Consider the following 20,844-nt stretch of genomic DNA (forward strand, 5'->3'; position numbering starts at 1 on the left):
CTTATACTTTCATCACTTTACAATGATTTCAAATTTATATCATTTTATTGCAATTGTCCCCATATTTTTTAACATTAACAACAATTTAAAGATTGTTTTTAATATTTCTCATTTCATATAAAATACTAGTTAATTAGGACTGACATTTGCAACATGACAGATCATCAGCCCATGACCACTCATCATTTTAGTGTAGTGAGAGACCTACTCACTGAAACTGTTGATAATGTGGGTAACCCTAAATTTTATTCAAAGGCCAGAAAGAAGAAAAAGCATAGACTTTATTTACACAAATTAAAGTATATTAATGATTCTCTTTAGTGGTCCATGGCATGTGGAAAGCCCATCATTAAGGTTTTCACCACCATCCCAAGGCCAAGTCCCCCCACTTCTTAACTGTATGTAGCTTTTTTATTTTATTTTATTTTATTTGTTTAACTCATAAGCTTTATAGGCTCAACAAGACAATCTACCAATATTGGTTGATCTCATTTTCACTTTTCATGGAGAAACAGCACCTTAATTTGGTCAACCATATTGATCAGTCCATGACTTTGAACATACTCCAAAAATATCCACTGTTTGGGATAAAATTTTGACCACTTGTGTTGAAAACACATACAAAAATAAAATATAAATAAATATCCTATATGTTCCATTTTATTAGTCTTTCTCTCTCTTTTCTTTTCTTTATTTTTTTTCTTCCCATTTTAGGATTTTCTAAAATGTTAAGTCTTATTTAAAAAATCAAAATAAAAAATATTTAATTTTCCAAAACTATTCTTTTTAAATGGTTAGAAATATATTAAAAATTGAAAAAGAGAATGACATTATTAGAATAAGTGTTTAACTTTTGAATTCAAATACAATGATTGCATGTGCCTTAGGAAAATTAGAATTTTCAAAAGGGACTATCAAAATGAGACAAATGGAGTAATAAATTATATGGACCTCTTTTAAAATTTAGAGAAAATATAATAAATCTCAAAATTTTAATATAATTACACTGACTCTATTTTTATAAGGTTTTAGATGTTGTGAAAATATAATGATAAATAAAAAAAAATATTTTAGTTTAAAAAATGACAATGACAATGTTATTGTTCCATTCATGTGATTGACAAATTATTGATGAAATGGGATAGCATGTTCTGTGAATTAAAATTTAAAGGGATTTTAAGATAATTATGCCAAAATTAAAAGATTTACTATATACATATATATATATATATATATTCAAATTTAAGGAGAAATCAGTAAGGGTGTGTTTGTTTGGACGGACTTGATAAGGGGGGATTGTAATCCATCGAACTGTTAGTCTCGGAATACATTGTCCCCGGACTATTTGGTTGGATTGTATAGCGATCCCGGGTTTACCCTTGTTGAACAGTGATCCGGACATGTGTCCGTGAATGTTGGTAGTTGATTATTATCTTGTTTACATCCTTTTTACTTCGTATTTGAGTTATAGGATGTGTTGGGCAGGTTTGTTATGGGTTGGTTGAGTTTAGAAACCGAAACTAGTTTTCCAGATTTTGGCCTGTCCGCTCGAGCGGGTCTTCTTGCGCTCGAGCGGGGATTACACACTTCCAGTATTTCGTGTCTCTGCAAAACTTCTGCAGATGTGATTTTTGCGCTCGAGCGGGTTTGTTTACGCTCGAGCGGGTCGGTGGGCGCTCGAGCGGGTAGTACTTCCAGAGTATAAGTTTTGGGAGGAGGAAATCCACGCTCGAGCGGACTGGTTTTCGCGCTCGAGCGGAAGTGCTTTATTCTTGTGTCTTGGAGCTCGAGCGGGCTTTATTACGCTCGAGCGTGTCCAAATTTTTGTTCTTGGCGCTCGAGCGTCGTGTTCTCCGCTCGAGCGGGTCATGCGTATATGAGTTATCCGTTGGGTGATTTCAAATCACTTTTTGCTTTTCTTTCTCTCTCCTACTTTTTCTAAAAGCCATTTTGAGAGCTCCTCTCTCTAAAATCTTGTCTTCTCTCTAGATTTTGATCTAGCTAGGGTGAGTTCCTCACCTTCGGCCTTTGTAAAAGTCGTGTTGATCGTCGAGGGCGTCGTTTTCATCCGAGAATCTTGGTCTTTGGAGCATTTTGATTTTGGTCTTCATCTCCTTTGGAGCTCAAACTTTGAGGTAGGGATATCCTACTCCTCTCTATGGATTTTGTCTTTAAATTTTGGTATTTTGAGATGTTGGGGTTGGTTTGGTAATTTTGTGAAAGTTTGGGGCTTTTGTGTTATTTTACAAAAGTTGGGGTTTTATTTATAATAAACCTAGAAGCATGTTTAGTATAGAGAAATGGAATAAATGTTGAATCATTGATGAAAATGGGACCTAAGGGTTGGGTTGGTAATTATGGAAAATGACCTAATTACATTGTTTGATTAATTGAGATAATTAATTGTGAGAAATGAGGAAATGAAATGGAATTGTTAAGATTGGGAATGTATGGGAAAAAGGGGTGTAGTTGAATTATTTATCACTCACCGAATTGAAATGTTGATTGAATATCCATTTGTGCATTTATTTTCTGTTTAGAAATAATTGCTTTGGGCTATCGGTGGAGGATAGTCGTGATTGTTGTAGACAATGCATGATGATTAGGCAAACGGAAACTAATCAATGGAATGTGTCATGGGATTTGACGGTTGATAGAATACATTAACTGTATGTATTGAGTGATTGTATATAGAACCAATGTGTTTGTATACGTTATGTGTAGAGGAGGAGATGGGGGATGTACTCCACGGTTTAGGGGAAGATGGGGGATGTACCTCTAAACCGGATAGTGTTGGGAGGAGATAGGGGATGAACTCCGTAGATACAGCTCATATGTGTAGACGGCTCCTGCGTGGGGGGCCTCGTGCTACAGTTCGGACTCTCAATTTGTGTCACGGTTCTTAATCTGAACCAAAGAGTCCAAATCTGGCAAATCGTTTTGAGAAACAGATTTTTGAAAAAGTAGTGCCAAACATGGACTGCTTTGCCAGATACAGAGTCGTCACCTAAATATTTTTTAAAATGGGGAAATTTAGGAAACCCTGACTCGGTGCCGAAGGCCACATGTCCGTCATCACCGGAGTTGTCTCGGCTCTGGAGCTTGGGTACGATCGGGGAAGGTCAGCTATGAGCACCCCCTTTCGCCCGGTCCGAAGACCGGCCTCTACTAACCGTGATATCCGTATTTGAAAAACTTTATGTGTTCTTATTCCATTTATTAGCCTAGAATTACTATGTTATGCGCACAGCAAACAAGCATAGACTAGATTGCCTAATTTGGAAATAAACATTGCATATCCGTTTGGTTTAAAAATGCTTTGGAATTTGCTACTCGCAAGTAGGCTAAAATGCGGATTTCAACGAGTTTTTCCAACTCAAACAATCCGGCCTTCACCCACAGGCATTCAAAACAGTTTAACACATAAGCACCTAGCCACATGTTAAGCATGCTGTCATGTTAACATTCACACACATGCGAGATGCTAAAGCGGAAATACTTACATAGTACTCCGTGCCAAAACAAAGAACTTGTTAGCAAACATGCATGATCCAAGTCCATGTGAAGTGCCTAATGCATCGCATACAAAATGTTACTAGAATAGGCTCGGCTATCCTAAACATGTCATGTGAAAATGCACAATTATCACGTATTCAGTTTGGGAATTGAAGTATTGATGCAATTAGCGTGATGTACCGAGCCTAATGCATGCAATACAAATGCATGGATGCATACATGCATAGCATGAGATATGCTAAATTAAACGTGCCCTAATACTAACCATTAAAGCAGGTAAGTAAAAGGGAAGAAAGACGTGAGGTTGGAAGACATACACACACTCACGCACACTTATTACAGAATTGCCCTCGCTCGGAGGAACCAAATAAATATTACAAATTAATTAACTACGCAGGCTAATTAATATTACAAATTAACTAATTTAATTAACAAATTAAATAAATTAATTAAAGCAGGAAAACGCCTCGGGAAGCGTGCCACCATGCGCAAGCTGCCTCTGTTTTCCTTCCTTTCCTCCTCTGGAGGCTGTCAAAACCTCAGGACTGATCCCTTGGACAGAGAGGATCACCACCGGCTGATTGGAATTTCCACCGGCAGTGTAGTATGGCCATCGGCACAAAATAGGGTCTGTCGGCAGAGACAATGGTGCCGGTCGGCACATTACACTGCCGGTCGACAGAGTATTCCTGCAGAACCTGCAACTCACAGCAACAGAGGGCAAAACAAGGCATGGCAGCACAATTCAAGGCATGTATGCACCAACCATGTCTCTTATCATTGTAATGACTCAAAGGGACATGTGCCTCGGTTCTCGGACCACCAATCACGCATTTCCATGCATGATGGCCCAAGGAACCAAGTATGCAACTTTGATTTCAAATGCATGCAAACCAATCAAACAAATTTGGCCTAATTCCTATCACCATTTCAAGGAACAAGGCATGCATGCAAGATGCAATGCAACCTAAGCATGCAAGCTAAGGATGCAACATGGCATGGCAAAGCATTTATGCAATCATGCAAGCATACACATGGCAATGCAAACGGATGGCAAGATGGACTTATACATGAATTAGGCAGCTCTAATAAGGCCTAAAACAGTGGCCATAATGACCAAAACAAGAAGCCAAAACACATGTACACATACACATGATGGAAGGCCTACACTTGGGCACAAATCAAGCAACATTCAAGCACACTTGAAAGGGATAAACAAGAGCAATTAGCATGCATTATAAGCTCTAAAATCATGCTAATACATGGTGCCAAACCAAGCAACAAATCAAGCCAAGCATGCACCAAATGGCCTAAGTGTTCAAAGCAAATCAATGAGGCATTGAACTACACTTAACAAGACCAAACAAGGCATGCAAAGAGGGACCAAAATCAGAGGTTTAGCATGTTAAAACAAGGCTAAAGGACTCTTTAGATGGCATCTAAATGGCCCAAATACAAAGGCATGCACCATGGCCAAAACATGGAGCATTGCAACACATGCTTCCAAGGCATTAAAGAGGCATGCAAGGCAATCAAACAAGCATGGAAATGGGACTGAAATAGCATGTAGAATGATCCCAAATCACCAAAACAATGCAAAGATGGCATGCTACACATGCACATACTCAAGGCCAACAAGCCCAAATACAAAGGAGCTATATAATGCATGCAAAAATCAACCCAAATACTTATGGACAGACCTAGAACATGGCAAAATAAGCACATAAACTTCACAAATGCAAGCCTAAAACATGCTCCAACAAAGGCTAACAACCTAGAACATGTTAAGGCACAAATAAGGCATTACATGGCAACTATGCTAAACATGCATGGAGTTCCAAAACCAACTTGAAATCATGTTATATCATGGATATATAAGCATGAAAAACAAACCAAACATGCTCAACACACACTCAAGCATAGGCTTCCTTAGGAGGCCAAAATATGCCCTTTTCAAGGACAACAAGGAGAGGGGGTGGCCCTCTCCTTCTTGGGACTTCAAAGCATCATCTTTACCACTGAAATCCCTCAAGATTTCAGTGGTGAAGAGACCTCAACACCAAAATCCCGGAGCTAGCACAAAATGGCTCAAAATGAGGCCTTTTGAGGCCTAAGGGTGGTCAACAACCCTCAAACAACAAAACACTCTTAATAAACAACAAAGAGGGCTTAAAAACAGAACTTTTTTATGTTATACAATAATCACAAAAACAGCTCTAAGACTAGTAGAAAATCAATGCAAAAATGGGGGAAAAAGGGACTAGTTTCTCACCCTTGTAGTCCTCTTCAACAATGGTGCTCCAATGGCCTCCTTGAGCTTGAATCCAACACCAAAGCTTCAAAACACACTCTTTAGAACCTCAGCTCCAAGAGGAAGGTGAAACACTAGGTGTTTGTGTGCAATAATGAGACACAAAACACCTAGTGTACAAAATGAGAGGAAAAGAGAGATAGGTGAATGTATCTAACCCTAACCCTAGAAAAACCAGAGCTCTCTCTGTATTTTCTCCTCAAAAATGTCTAAGAGCTCTCTCTTTTTGCCTTAGAGAGAGCCTCTCTCTATATCCCTCTTGTAAAGCTTACAAGACAAGCCTTGCAAGAGGGAGATCCCTCCATACACGTGTATGGAGGGGAGCAAAAGCAATACAGCTGTCTAAAAATATCTGCAAAAGCAGATGAACAGCAATCGGCCGGCAAAAAATGCCATCTTGGCCAAAAAGAGTGCCGGTCGGCAACAAATAGTGCTGACCGGCAACAAAGAGTGCCGGCCGGCAAACTATATTGCCGGTGGCAGCAAAAACCAGCCGGTGGCATCTAGCCACTGCCGGTGGTGGGTAGGGATGGTCTACAAGCCCTACCCTGCCTCTCAAAGGCAAGATGCAAGTGTTTGGTGCAAAACCAGACACTAAACGGTCAAGTTCGGAGATCCTGAGGCAAGGCGCGCGAGCCGAGGCCTCCGGGAACTCCAAACGAACACAAACATGGATAATCACCGAGTGTTCAAACGGTGACGTCCAAGTCTTGAGGACGGTCAAAATGGGGTGTCTACAATATGCTTGTCTAGAGAAGTGAAGATAGAGCTTATATGCTTATCTTTGTGAAGTGTGGATATAGCTTATATGCTTATCTGTGAATGTGGGATATTGTTGTTATACATATTTGTTGAGAATGTAGATATAGCTTATATGCTTATCTGTGAATGTGGAATATAGTTTTTATACATATCTGTTGAGAGGATGATAGAGCTAATATGCTTATCTGTTGAAAGGGGAAAATGAAAAGTAACTTGGACTCATAAGTCGTATGACATAAATATATGATTTATGTGAATGTATCAGTGTTGGCCATCTATCAATTGCTAATCTTTTAGTCATTGCTCATGGTTGGTTTAGTGTATTTCTACTGGGCTGTGGCTCACCCTATATGGGAATATCATTTTCAGGTACAGGTAGCATGCCACCTCCAAGGACATAGCTTGGGAGGCTAGAGGCGGACATACTTTTGTCGTTTTATTTTGAATGTATTACATGTAAATTCAAGCCAAGGGCTAAATATGTAAATGAGTTAGTACTCTTTTGTTGTAACCAAGTGTTAACTTGGAAAGCTGTAAGCCCGTAGGGCATTTTGCTTTTGTTGTTAACATGTAATACTTTTGTAATGAAACTCTGATGAATGTAAGGTTGTGGAACTTTTATATATCAATGCATATTTATTTGATGGGTTTAATGTAGTTATTTTGAGGGCGTTACAACTTGGTATCAGAGCGTACCGGGTTCGAATACTTTGGGTACGTGGGAAGTGATTAGGATCACAATGGGTTTGTCTCGCTTGATAAAGACTTAGATGTAGTGTCATATGCTATGTGCTTAATTGATAACATGCTTATGTGACTATGTGGGTATGGGATTTAATTTCTAGGATGTTGATTGGATCCTTGGGTTTCTGGGAGTCTTGTTGGAAAAGCACTTGATCAATGCTGTTTCTAACCGGAACTCTAGTAACGCCTCGGGACTATCATTATCCGGAAATAAAATTCGTAAGTGCTTATGTGTTTATGTGCTTACGTGGAGTGAATTACAGTTGTCCATGCATTAGGACGTGAGTGTTTAGTTTCGGCACATTTATGAATGTGCTAACGTTCTATATTACCTTTATTAGGATGTCAGGACGTGGAAGAGGTGCTAGGCGTGGTAGGCCTGCGAGGCAGGAGGTACCGTTACCGGAGGAGGTTCCGGCAGTACAAGAGGGAGTTGGTCAGGCCAATGTGGCCGAGCCAGTGGGTCAGTAGGCCATGGGTGCCTTGGCCAGAGAGATAGCAGGAGCCTTAGGTATTCTTAGAGCTGGGAATCAGGCAGCTGAGGCAGGGCCTTCTTTCTTGAAGAGGGAGTTTTTCCAGTCAAATCCGGATGAGTTTATCGGGGATCCGAAGGAGCCACTGAAGGCTGATGAGTGGCTAGAGCAAATGAGTAAGACGTTCGAGATGCTTGGCATCGAGGACGGAGCACTGAAAGTGACCTTGGCATCCTTCCAGCTGAAGGGAGATGCGGGTCAATGGTGGAAGTATGAGAAGGCTCGTGTTGGTGGTACTTGGGAGGCGTTTGTGAATGCTTTTCAGGAGAGGTTTTTGTCTGCAGCAGCTAGGGAGAAGCTGAGGGATCAGTTTAGCCGGCTTAAACAGCAGGGCTTGTCAGTGGCCGAGTTTGAGGCTACTTTTACCAGTCTGTCCAGGTTTGCACCTGAACTGGTGGCGTCCGAGGAACACCGTTGCTATGAGTTTGAGCGGAAGTTGAGGCGGGGCCTCAAGTTGAGAGTTGGTGGGTCTTACATCCGAGAGTATAGACACCTAGTAGATGTCGCTGCTCATATGGAAATTATGATGCAGGAAGAGGAGGAAGAGCAGAGGGGCTCCAAGAGGAGCCAAGATGGCCAGGGTGATGGCAGGAGGCAGAGGGGTTATAACCCTCAGCAGTCTCAGGGAGCAGTCTCTAGATCGACCTTTCCAGTGCCAAGTGCAAGCTCGGGGAGAGGCAATCAGGGGGAGTTTGCTTGTTACAAGTGTGGCCAGCTGGGTCACAAAGTTTCAGTTTGCCTGCAGAAGGGTGGGGGTCAGAGAGCTGCTTCTTCTTCAGCTAGACCGCAGAGTCAGAGTTTGGGCAGAGGGCAGCCCTTGTCTTGTTATCAGTGTGGACAGCCTGGGCACCTGAAGAGGTTTTGCCCGCAGTTGAGTGCCACTTCGGGAGCGTCGGGTTCTAGACAGACGCAGGGATTTCAGCCAGCTCAGTCTGTGCAGGCCTCGAGGGCCAATCCGGGGGCTTCGTCGTCCCAGTCAGTGCAACAGTCGTATGCTCCTAGAGGTGAGCAGGTAGACCAGGGGCCTACAGGGCGCGTGTATGCTGTTACCGCGCAGGATTTAGTACCAACTCCATCGGTAGTGAGAGGTACTTTTCTGTTTTGCAACTCGGTTGCTAATGTGTTGATAGACACGGGTGCATCTCATTCTTTTGTATCTGCTGCATTTGCATCTGTTTTGGAACTAGAGTTAGCACAGTTAGCATCTCCTATTTGTGTAGTGTCACCTCTTGGTGGTGAGTTGATCCTGAAACAGGGTGTTAGAGGTTGTGATATAGAGGTCGCCGACTATAGGCTTCCTTTTCCGTTTGTTGTCATGCCCATGAAGGGTTTTGATGTTATTTTGGGTATGGACTGGCTATCGTCATACCGAGCTGTTATCGATTGCTACCGCCAGAGGGTCACGTTATGTACCTGGAGTGGGGAGTGGTTCCATTTCTTGGGAGACCGGGTTGGTAGTGTTTTGCCATCGGGGTATGATTCGCGAGGGCGAAGTGAGCTTAGTGGTCTACTTGCTAGCTTTGAGAGTGGTGAGTGTGATGAGACCCAGATTGTGTGGCCGAGGGTGGTTTGTGAGTATTCGGATGTCTTTCCCGAAGACCTTGTTAGTTTGCCACCTCACCGAGAGATAGAGTTCTCTATTGACCTAGTGCCCGGCACGGCGCCGATTTCTATGGCACCTTACCGTTTTGCTCCAGCAGAGTTGGTTGAGTTGAAAGTTCAGCTCCAGGAATTGCTATATAAGGGTTTTGTTCGCCCTAGTGTTTCACCGTGGAGAGCACCGGCCCTCTTTGCTAAAAAGAAAGATGGTGCCTTGAGATTGTGTATAGACTACCGGAAGTTGAATCGGGCTACGGTTAAGAATAAGTACCCTATGCCCCGTATAGATGATTTGTTTGACCAGTTGAAGGGTTCCCGTTGTTTCTCTAAGATAGACTTGAGATCGGGTTACCACCAGTTGAGGGTCAGGGAAGAGGATATTCCGAAGACGGCATTCCGTACGCGGTATGGCCATTATGAGTTTCTGGTGATGCCATTTGGGCTTACCAATGCACCGGCAGTCTTTATGGACTTGATGAACCGGATTTTCCGGGAGTTCTTAGATCGATTTGTGGTTGTCTTCGTGGACGACATTCTTATCTATTCGCCTTCTGAGGAGGAGCACGAGGAACACTTGAGAGTGGTGCTTGAGTTGCTTAGAGCCCATAGGCTGTATGCCAAGTTTGGGAAGTGTGAGTTCTGGCTGAGGGAAGTCAAATTCTTAGGCCACGTGGTATCGGGGGAAGGAGTGTCTGTTGATACATCCAAGGTAGAGGCAGTGCAGGATTGGGCACAGCCTAAGAGTGTGTTCGAGATCCGCAGTTTTCTGGGATTAGCTGGGTATTACCGTTGGTTTGTGAAAGATTTCTCCAGGTTAGCGTCACCGTTGACTAGACTGACTCGGAAGGGAGTCAAGTTTGTGTGGAGTGAGACTTGTGAAAAGTCGTTCCAAGAGCTGAAAGTTAGATTGACCACCGCTCCGGTGTTGATTATTCCGGAGAGAGGGTTGGGTTATGCGGTTTATTGTGATGCCTCACGAGAGGGTTTGGGTTGTGTGTTGATGCAAGAAGGGAAAGTGGTAGCTTATGGCTCACGTCAGTTGAAAATACACGAGAAGAATTACCCTACACACGACCTAGAGTTAGCGGCTGTGATCTTTGCCTTGAAAATCTAGAGGCACTACCTTTATGGTGAGAAATTCGAGGTGTTCTCGGACCACAAGAGTTTGAAGTATCTATTTACACAGAGAGACTTGAATCTGAGGCAGAGGAGATGGATGGAGTTCATCGAGGATTATGATTTTGAGTTGCACTATCATCCGGGAAAGGCCAATGTTGTGGCCGATGCCCTTAGTAGGAAATCCATTAGTGACGTAGCTAGTATAGCCATCCGAGAATGGGAGATGGTGGGAGCACTTGGGGAGTTTGATTTACTTCTGAGTGAATCCGTTAAGGCTGCGGCCTTGTTTTCTGTTGTTGCGCAGCCTACACTTGTGACACGAGTGTTAGAGGCACAGAGAGGTGACCTTGAGGTAGAATCCCTCCGAGAGAAGATCTCCAGTGGGAAGGTTAAGAAGGGTTTGACGGTGTATCCCGACCAGAGTGTGAGATACCGAGACCGTTTGTTTGTACCGGAGTCTTGCCGAGAGGAAGTACTCCGAGAGTTTCATCATTCGCGCCTTGCGGTGCATCCGGGGGGTACTAAGATGTATCAGGATTTGGGTCGCCAGTTTTGGTGGCGGGGTATGAAGAGGGATGTGGCTATTTTCGTATCGAAGTGCCTTACTTGCCAGCAAGTGAAGGCCGAGCATCAGAGGCCAGCGAGTTTGTTGCAACCCTTGCCTATTGCCGAGTGGAAGTGAGAGCATGTCACTATGGACTTAGTTGTAGGTCTTCCGAGGACTCAGCGGAGTAGTGATGCTATTTGGGTGGTTGTAGACCGGTTGACTAAGTCGGCGCACTTCATTCCTATGCGCGTGAGAGATTCGGCAGATCATCTAGCCGACTTGTATATTCGGGACATAGTGAGATTGCACGGGGTCCCAGTGACGATCGTCTCAGATAGAGATCCTCGTTTTACCGCCAGGTTGTGGCAGAGTTTGCAGAGTGCCTTGGGCACTAAGTTGACCTTTAGTACAGCTTATCATCCTCAGACTGACGGGCAGTCCGAGCGTACTATTCAGATCCTCGAAGATATGCTTCGGGGTTGTGTCCTGGACTTCAGTGGGACGTGGGAGAGGCACTTACCCTTGGTAGAGTTTGCCTACAACAACAGTTTTCAGTCTAGCATCGGTATGGCACCGTTTGAGGCCTTGTATGGCCGACCGTGTAGGTCTCCAGTATGTTGGGCCGAGGTGGGTGATGCACCTTTGTTGGGTCCGGAGTTGGTTAGGGAGACGACGGAGAAAGTTGAGCTTATCTGTAGGAGGCTTGTTACAGGCCAAAGTCGTCAGAAATCGTATGCTGACCCGTAGGAGGAGGCCTTTGGCGTTTGAGGTAGGTGATCATGTCTTTCTGAAGATATCACCTAGGCGAGGCTTGATGAGGTTTGGGAAGAGTGGGAAGTTATCCCCTCGGTTTATTGGTCCTTTTGAGATCCTTGAGAGGATTGGCGAGGTTGCTTATCGGTTAGCCTTACCGCCGCAGTTGTCCGGAGTGCATGTGTGAGTATGCTTCGGAAGTATGAGCCAGATCCATCACATGTATTGGATTGGACCAATTTAGAGGTAGATGAGGATGCCTCGTATGAGGAGAGACCGGTTCGGGTCTTGGATAGGCGGGATCAGGTCCTGTGTGGCAAGACCATTCCTTTGGTGAAAGTCTTGTGGAAACATCACGGAGTGGAGGAAGCCACTTGGGAACGTGAGTTGGAAGTCCGCGCAAAATATCCGGACTTGTTCGTTGATATGTAATCTTGTATTTAGATTTTCAACTATTGTTGAACTTAAGAGCTTTTATATATGTCTTAAGTTGTGGAACATTGAAAATGTTTGGTTTATTGGAACTTGCCTCATATGGAAGTTGAATGTAACATTATATATGTTGAATATATTGTTGAAATTGGAAAGGAAATGTGTAATGTTGATGCATGTTGAAAGTACATATGTTGTTTACATATTGTGAAATGCCTCTTGTTAAAGGGAGGGGGTGATCGGTAATGGGTCGAATTGTTGAATCTTAAAATGTAACATTGTTTAAAACTTGTTTTTGAAAACTTGTGCTTAATTTCGGGGACGAAATTCTTTAAGGGGGGGAGGTTATAGCGATCCCGGGTTTACCCTTGTTGAACAGTGATCCGGATATGTGTCCGTGAATGTTGGTAGTTGATTATTATCTTGTTTACATCCTTTTTACTTCGTATTTGAGTTATAGGATGTGTTGGGCAGGTTTGTTATGGGTTGGTTGAGTTTAGCACCAAAACTAGTTGCCCAGATTTTGGCCTGTCCGCTCGAGCGGGTCTTCTTGCGCTCGAGCGGGGATTACACACTTCCAGTATTTCGTGTCTCTGCAAAACTTCTGCAGATGTGATTTTTGCGCTCGAGCGGGTTTGTTTACGCTCGAGCGGGTCGGTGGGCGCTCGAGCGGGTAGTACTTCCAAAGTATAAGTTCTGGGAGGAGGAAATCCACGCTCGAGCGGACTGGTTTTCGCGCTCGAGCGGAAGTGCTTTATTCTTGTGTCTTAGAGCTCGAGCGGGCCTTATTACGCTCGAGCGTGTCCAGATTTTTGTTCTTGGCGCTCGAGCGTCGTGTTCTCCGCTCGAGCGGGTCATGCGTATATGAGTTATCCGCTGGGTGATTTCAAATCACTTTTTGCTTTTCTTTCTCTCTCCTACTTTTTCTAAAAGCCATTTTGAGAGCTCCTCTCTCTAAAATCTTGTCTTCTCTCTAGATTTTGATCTAGCTAGGGTGAGTTCCTCACCTTCGGCCTTTGTAAAAGTCGTGTTGATCGTCGAGGGCGTCGTTTTCATCCGAGAATCTTGGTCTTTGAAGCATTTTGATTTTGGTCATCATCTCATTTGGAGCTCAAACTTTGAGGTAGGGATATCCTACTCCTCTCTATAGATTTTGTCTTTAAATTTTGGTATTTTGAGATGTTGGGGTTGGTTTGGTAATTTTGTGAAAGTTTGGGGCTTTTGTGTTATTTTACAAAAGTTGGGGTTTTATTTATAATAAACCTAGAAGCATGTTTGGTATAGAGAAATGGAATAAATGTTGAATCATTGATGAAAATGGGACCTAAGGGTTGGGTTGGTAATTATGGAAAATGACCTAATTACATTGTTTGATTAATTGAGATAATTAATTGTGAGAAATGAGGAAATGAAATGGAATTGTTGAGATTGGGAATGTATGGGAAAAAGGGGTGTAGTTGAATTATTTATCACTCACCGAATTGAAATGTTGATTGAATATCCATTTGTGCATTTATTTTCTGTTTAGAAATAATTGCTTTGGGCTATCGGTGGAGGATAGTCGTGATTGTTGTAGACAATGCATGATGATTAGGCAAACGGAAACTAATCAATGGAATGTGTCATGGGATTTGACGGTTGATAGAATACATTAACTGTATGTATTGAGTGATTGTATATAAAACCAATGTGTTTGTATACGTTATGTGTAGAGGAGGAGATGGGGGATGTACTCCGCGATTTAGGGGAAGATGGGGGATGTACCTCTAAACCGGATAGTGTTGGGAGGAGATAGGGGATGAACTCCGTAGATACAGCTCATATGCTTGTCTAGAGAAGTGAAGATAGAGCTTATATGTTTATCTTTGTGAAGTGTGGATATAGCTTATATGCTTATCTGTGAATGTGGGATATTGTTGTTATACATATTTGTTGAGAATGTAGATATAGTTTATATGCTTATCTGTGAATGTGAGATATAGTTTTTATACATATCTGTTGAGAGGATGATAGAGCTAATATGCTTATCTGTTGAAAAGGGGAAAATGAAAAGTAACTTGGACTCATAAGTCGTATGACATAAATATATGATTTATGTGAATGTATCAGTGTTGGCCATCTATCAATTGCTAATCTTTTAGTCATTGCTCATGGTTGGTTTAGTGTATTTCTATTGGGCTGTGACTCACCCTATATGAAAATATCATTTTCAGGTACAGGTAGCATGCCACCTCCAAGGACATAGCTTGGGAGGCTAGAGGCGGACATACTTTTGTCGTTTTATTTTGAATGTATTACATGTAAATTCAAGCCAAGGGCTAAATATGTAAATGAGTTAGTACTCTTTTGTTGTAACCAAGTGTTAACTTGGAAAGCTGTAAGCCCGTAGGGCATTTTACTTTTGTTGTTAACATGTAATACTTTTGTAATGAAACTCTGATGAATGTAAGGTTGTGGGACTTTTATATATCAATGCATATTTATTTGATGGGTTTAATGTAGTTATTTTGAGGGCGTTACAGATTGGATTTGTATCCTATATTTGTTTAGTCATGGGATTAGGTGTCTGGATTGGACTATTTTTAGTGAATCTAATGTTTGGTTAGACGGACTAGATAAGGATAAATGTTAAAAATATTATTTTACCCTTGTAATTTATAATTTTTATTTAATATATATTTTTAAATTTGTAATCTATAATTTATAATTTAACAACACTAAAAAAATTTAATTTATAAGGCCATAATTTTTAATTTATTATTTTCAATTAAATTAAATTTATAATTCATATTTTTTATTTAATATATAATTTTAAATTAATGACAATAAAAAATAATTTTATTTAATATATAAATTAAGTTTTCAACAACACTAAAAAAATTTAATTTATAAGGCCATAATTTATAATTTATTATTTTTAAATAAATATAATTTATAGTTTATATTTTTATTTAATATATAATTTTAAATTAACAACACTAAAAAAATAATTTAATTTAATATGTAAATTTAATTTTTTAACAACACTAAAAAATTTAATTTATAAGGCCATAATTTATAATTTATTATTTTTAAATAAATATAATTTATAGTTTATATTTTTATTTAATATATAATTTTAAATTAACAACACTAAAAAAATAATTTAATTTAATATGTAAATTTAATTTTTTAACAACACTAAAAAATTTAATTTATAAGGCCATAATTTATAATTTATTATTTTTAATTAAATTAAATTTATAATTTAAATTTTTTATTTAATTTATAATTTTAAATTAACAACACTAAAAAAATAATTTATAAATGTTCAAAAGACTATTTTACCATTTTCTAATTGTTTGCTAAGTAATAGCATGTGGGTAAAATGAACATTTCAGAGCCTAATCGCATGAGATACCAATCCCATGGAAATAATCTCACCCCCCCATGGGATAGGATAGTGCCACAAATATGGAACTAATAGTCCGGAGCAAAAAAAAAAAAACAATGGACTATTAGTCTGGTGGGACTAATAGTCCAATCTCACACCCTAATCCTTCAAAACAAACACACCCTAAATGGACAACTTATGATCTGGACTCTTCAATGGTAGACTGGGCCTTCATCTCCTCTTATTCGTGCAAAACAGAATTCCTTAAGTGCACCGAGAGGTATCTTTCTTCAGGATCCTGATAGATCTAAAGGGGGCGGATGGTGTGGGTCGCACTCACAAAAATTGAAAATACTTTGTATATTTTATTAGTCATAAAATGAAAAGTTACATGTGTATTAATTCAAATCTTGGATCCCTTATTACCTCCCTTATATATATGTGTGATCCCTTTATTTTAGGTGGTGTTTGGGAAGGAAAAGTCGGGCTAAATTAGCCACGTCGCGACAAAGTAGGCTGTTTCAGCCACGTCCCGACAAAATGGATTTCACGAGTATTTTGAAAACCTTAGTGGTGTAAATTTACCAAAATGCCCCGAAGACAACCCTCTTCAATCTGAGGGACAATGCCTCATCCAAACCCAACACACACCTGTTGGAAAGCTGAAGAAAAGAACAACCGAGCTATCCAAGGACATCTGACCGACCTTCGCAGAGGTAATCGCCACTGGAGTACACATCCGCGGCGGCGAACAAGAACCAAGCCTCTCAAACTCAAACCGATCTGCAGGTAATGCTTTATGGCCTAGATTTCTCTTTTTCTTCTTTTGATCTGCATAGTATAGGTTCATAACGGCATCGGTTCATGACCAATTTGTTGCTTTACGGTCGTGATTGGGTTGATTACGCTTACATTACACACATTTGGCGCACCGATCTGTCTCTGTGAGAAATCTGGGTTTTGGATCTGTTCTTATGTTAAAAATCTGTTCGGTCATCACAAATTTGGGGCAGATTTTTATATATACATATATATATATATATAGAAAATATATCTGTTCTTATTAAAATATCTGTTCTTATTTATGAAAATCAGATCTGTTGATCACAAACTGAAGGCACCGTTGTTTAAACTGAAGGAAAAGCAGATCTTATATATCTGTTGTGATTTACAAATCTGTTCTTATCAGATCTTGTTTACAAAATGCTCAATTATTAGATCTTGTAAATCTGTTCTGTTCGGTTATCACAAATTTGGGACAGATTTGTTATATTTTTTGTTTATAGTCAATGCTAAAGCCTGAATTTTTGGTAATAGAAATGCTCAATTCCCATTTGTCAAAAATATATTAATTACATAAAAAATATAATTCAAACTCAATTTGGGAAGGAAGGTAGATATATTATCTATATATATTAACAACAAATTACAAAATATATAAAACTTATAGTACAAATATATTACAAAAATTGGGTTTATTAAGCAATATATTAAAAATATATTAGCAAGATATTAAAAAAATTGTAAAATATATATTACAAATTTAGATTTAAAAAGTAAAGAGTGTAAAAATTTTATTAGACATATATGACAAAATTTAATTATGAAATACTATATTAAAAATATATTGAAAAATATTTTCAAAATATCATAAAAAATATATTCAAAATATATTACAAAATAGATTTATTAATTTGAGTATATTTTTTACTCAATACGAAATGCTCAATTCTCATTTCTAAAAAATATATTAATTAGATAAAAAATATATTTGGAACTAAATTTGGGAAGGAAAGTAGATATATTATCTACATATATTAACAACAAATTACAAAATATATAAAAATTATATTACAAATATATTAGAAAATTTATTAACAAATATATTAAAAATATATTAGAAAGATATTAATAATATATTAAAACATATATTACAAATTTAGATTTAAAAAGTAAAGAGTGTAAAAATTTTATTACACATATATGACAAAATTTAATTATTAAAAAATATAGTACAAATATATTCAAAAATATATTCAAAATATCATAAAAAATATATTCAAAATATATTACAAAATAGATTTATTAATTTGAGTATATTTTTTACTCAATGCGAAATGCTCAATTCTCATTTCTAAAAAATATATTAATTAGATAAAAAATATATTTAGAACTAAATTTGGGAAGGAAGGTAGATATATTATCTACATATATTAACAACAAAGTACAAAATATATAAAAATTATATTACAAATATATTAGAAAATTGGGTTTATTAACAAATATATTAAAAATATATTGAAATATATATTACAAATTTAGATTTAAAAAGTAAAGAGTGTAAACATTTTATTAAACATATATGACAAAATTTAATTATCAAAAAATATAGTACAAATATATTAAAAAATATTTTCAAAATATCATATAAAATATATTCAAAATATATTACAAAATAGATTTATTAATTTCAATATATTTTTTACTCAATACGAATTGCTCAATTCTCATTTGTGAACAATATATCAATTAGATAAAAAATATATTTCAAACTAAATTTGGGAAGGAATGTAGATATATTATCTATATATATTAACAATAAATTTTATCCAAAATATATAAAAATTATATTACAAATATATTAGAAAATATGGTTTATTAACAAATATATTACAAAGATATTAAAAATATATTAAAATATATATTACAAATTTTGATTTAAAAAGTAAAGAGTGTAAAAACTTTATTAAACATATATGACAAAATTTAATTATTAAAAAATATATTCAAAATATATTCAAAAATATTTTAAAATTATCTTAATCAAAATTTCATAAAAACTATTTTCAACAATATAACAAAAATTTAGTTTTCAAACACTTATTTGAGTAAAAAATATATTCAAAATATATTACAAAATAGATTTATTAATTTTAATATATTTTGTACTGAATACTCAATGCTCAATTCTCATTTGTGAATAACATATTTGACTAAAAAATACATTATAAACTAAATTTGAGAAGGAAGGTAAATATATTAAAAAGTTATTAAAAATATATTAAATGTATTCGATTACAACTATATTAAAAAATTGGGTTTATTAAAAAATATATTAAAAAGATGTTAAAAATATATTAAAATGCATATTAAAAATTTAGATTTAACAAATTATATGTCAGTAAAATTTTTATGAAACATATATTAAAAAAATAAATTATTACAAAATATATTAACAATATATTCACAAATCTAATAAAAAATATATTTCAAAATATATTACCAATATACCTAAATTCAAGATGCACAATACTTTTACAAACAATCTAGTTCGTTCATGGAATAAAATATAAAATTGCGTTAGTCTTTATATGTGTTCATGTTGATTCATGTAAATTTAATTGCAATTTAAAGCGTAGCATGGCGTTGTTCACCTCTACTGCAACTTCCAGTATATGGCCACGACGAATGTGTACCTGTGGACATGGCCCCTGTATTGTTAAGATTTCCAGGTCCACCAAAAATCCAGGGCGTCCCTACTTTGTCTGTCCCCGCCTTGTGGTGAGTGACTCAATCTTTTCCGGTCATAACTGTATGAACATTAACAACCCATGAAACTAATAGTTCCATAATTTCCACTCATCAGCCCTGTGTCAGTTGGATTGGTTGGTGTGAAGAACGAAGGCGATAGAACCAAGACTATGCGTCACCTGGAGATGAAATTGCCATGCAATTGCGGGCTGATGTCATAGACATTCAACAATCCTTGCGTGTCCTTAAGACCATTGTGTATGTGCTCTGCATTGTCGTTGTCATTTTGTTGTGTCGTATGTAAACACCGTTACCATGTTGTCAGTATGTATAAACACGTTAGTATGTTGTCAGTATGTTGTTAGTATGTAGTTAGTATGTTCGTAGTATGTTGGTAGTATGTTGTTGCATATGGGAGCCGTATTACTAACTATCATATTTTTGTCCACTACTAACTTCCATGGAACCTGTGTACGTACGTTATTAATGTGTAATGGTTATATGCAAATTTAACTTTAGCATCCTATATCTCTGTTTGTTGTTATTAATGTGTCATGGCTTATTAGTGTGTATATAACAACCGAATTTGTGATGGTAATCTTTTGTAACCGTACATTAGTAATGGCTTCCGCACGTACTTCGCCGCGTAACCAATCGAAAAGCAAAGGTGTTGTCACTGACAAGTCAAGCAGTTTTGAAGAGACACATAATCAGTTCAGCCACAAGGCCTCATGGGACAATAACTCAATCCGAGTTTTCCTGCAGTTGATTGCAAATGAGATTAGTAAAGGAAATCGCCCATTCCTAGTCCTCAGCCAAGCAGGGTACAAAGTCGTTGGCAAGGAAATTTGAGAAAAAAACAGGAAGAAAATATGGACTGAAACAGTTGAAGAATAAGTACATGAGCTTGAAAAAAGAGTGGCAAGTGTGGACAAAGTTGATGGATTCAAGCAAAGGAGTGTCCGGGATAGGCTTTGACTGTGACACCGGTTTGTTTCAGGCACCTGAGGAGTGGTGGGACAAGATGGAACCAGTAAGTACATGTACAAACAAGTTTTATATTTGTCATTTACCAGTACATTTTTGACTTGTTCAGTTAACTTTTAATTAATTATATGAAATATAATGTCTGCCTCTTTCATATATCTCTATTTCTGCAGATCAACAAGGTGTGTGTGAAGTTTAGGAAAAAAACCTTGGAACACCGTGACTTGATGGAGACGGTCTTCATGGGGGCATCAGCTACTGGGAAGCACCATTGGACTCTGGGAGAGAAACTTCCTGAAGCTGCTGATGACTCATCTGATTCAGTGTGTAGTTTAGGAGCCCAGCCATTTGCTGATCCGATACCCGCAAGAGTACAGGACGTGGATTCAGATTCTTCACTGGAGCATGTTCCGATTGAAAAGGCAAAAAGGAGAAAGACGCCATCAACAAGTGTTTCAAAGTCGAAAAAGGAAACAATGGTGCGTCAGTTATTGCGGAAAGCATGAACGATCTGACAGATGTGGTGTGTACGAAGAATCAGCAAGTCACGGTGAGGCACCTCACAGGCAACGAATCGTTGTACACTATTTCGGAGTGCATGCATAAACTGAGCAGTATTCCATCCCTGATTGGTACG

General features: G+C 38.3%; 1 protein-coding gene across 1 annotated transcript; it reads left to right on the forward strand.

Annotated features, from left to right (window-relative positions):
• The first annotated feature begins 20,121 nt into the window (after nt 1-20,121).
• LOC114268867 (uncharacterized) lies at nt 20,122-20,713 on the forward strand. The gene is made up of 2 exons (XM_082894887.1): nt 20,122-20,253; nt 20,381-20,713. Exons 1-2 carry the CDS (start codon nt 20,122-20,124, stop codon nt 20,711-20,713), a joined length of 465 nt encoding a protein of 154 aa, XP_082751013.1.
• Nucleotides 20,714-20,844: the final 131 nt, after the last annotated feature.

This window comes from Camellia sinensis, chromosome 11, assembly GCF_055761805.1.
Source record: "Camellia sinensis isolate YWXY chromosome 11, ASM5576180v1, whole genome shotgun sequence".
In the NCBI taxonomy this organism is placed as follows: Eukaryota; Viridiplantae; Streptophyta; class Magnoliopsida; order Ericales; family Theaceae; genus Camellia; species Camellia sinensis.

What these genes read in the sequence shown, in the direction of transcription:
- LOC114268867 (XM_082894887.1), top strand. Translation starts at nt 20,122, where the DNA reads ATGAGCTTGAAAAAAGAGTGGCAAGTGTGGACAAAGTTGATGGATTCA. An exon ending in GGTGGGACAAGATGGAACCA is followed by an intron (nt 20,254 to 20,380) that starts GTAAGTACATGT and finishes CTATTTCTGCAG; the next exon opens with ATCAACAAGGTGTGTGTGAA.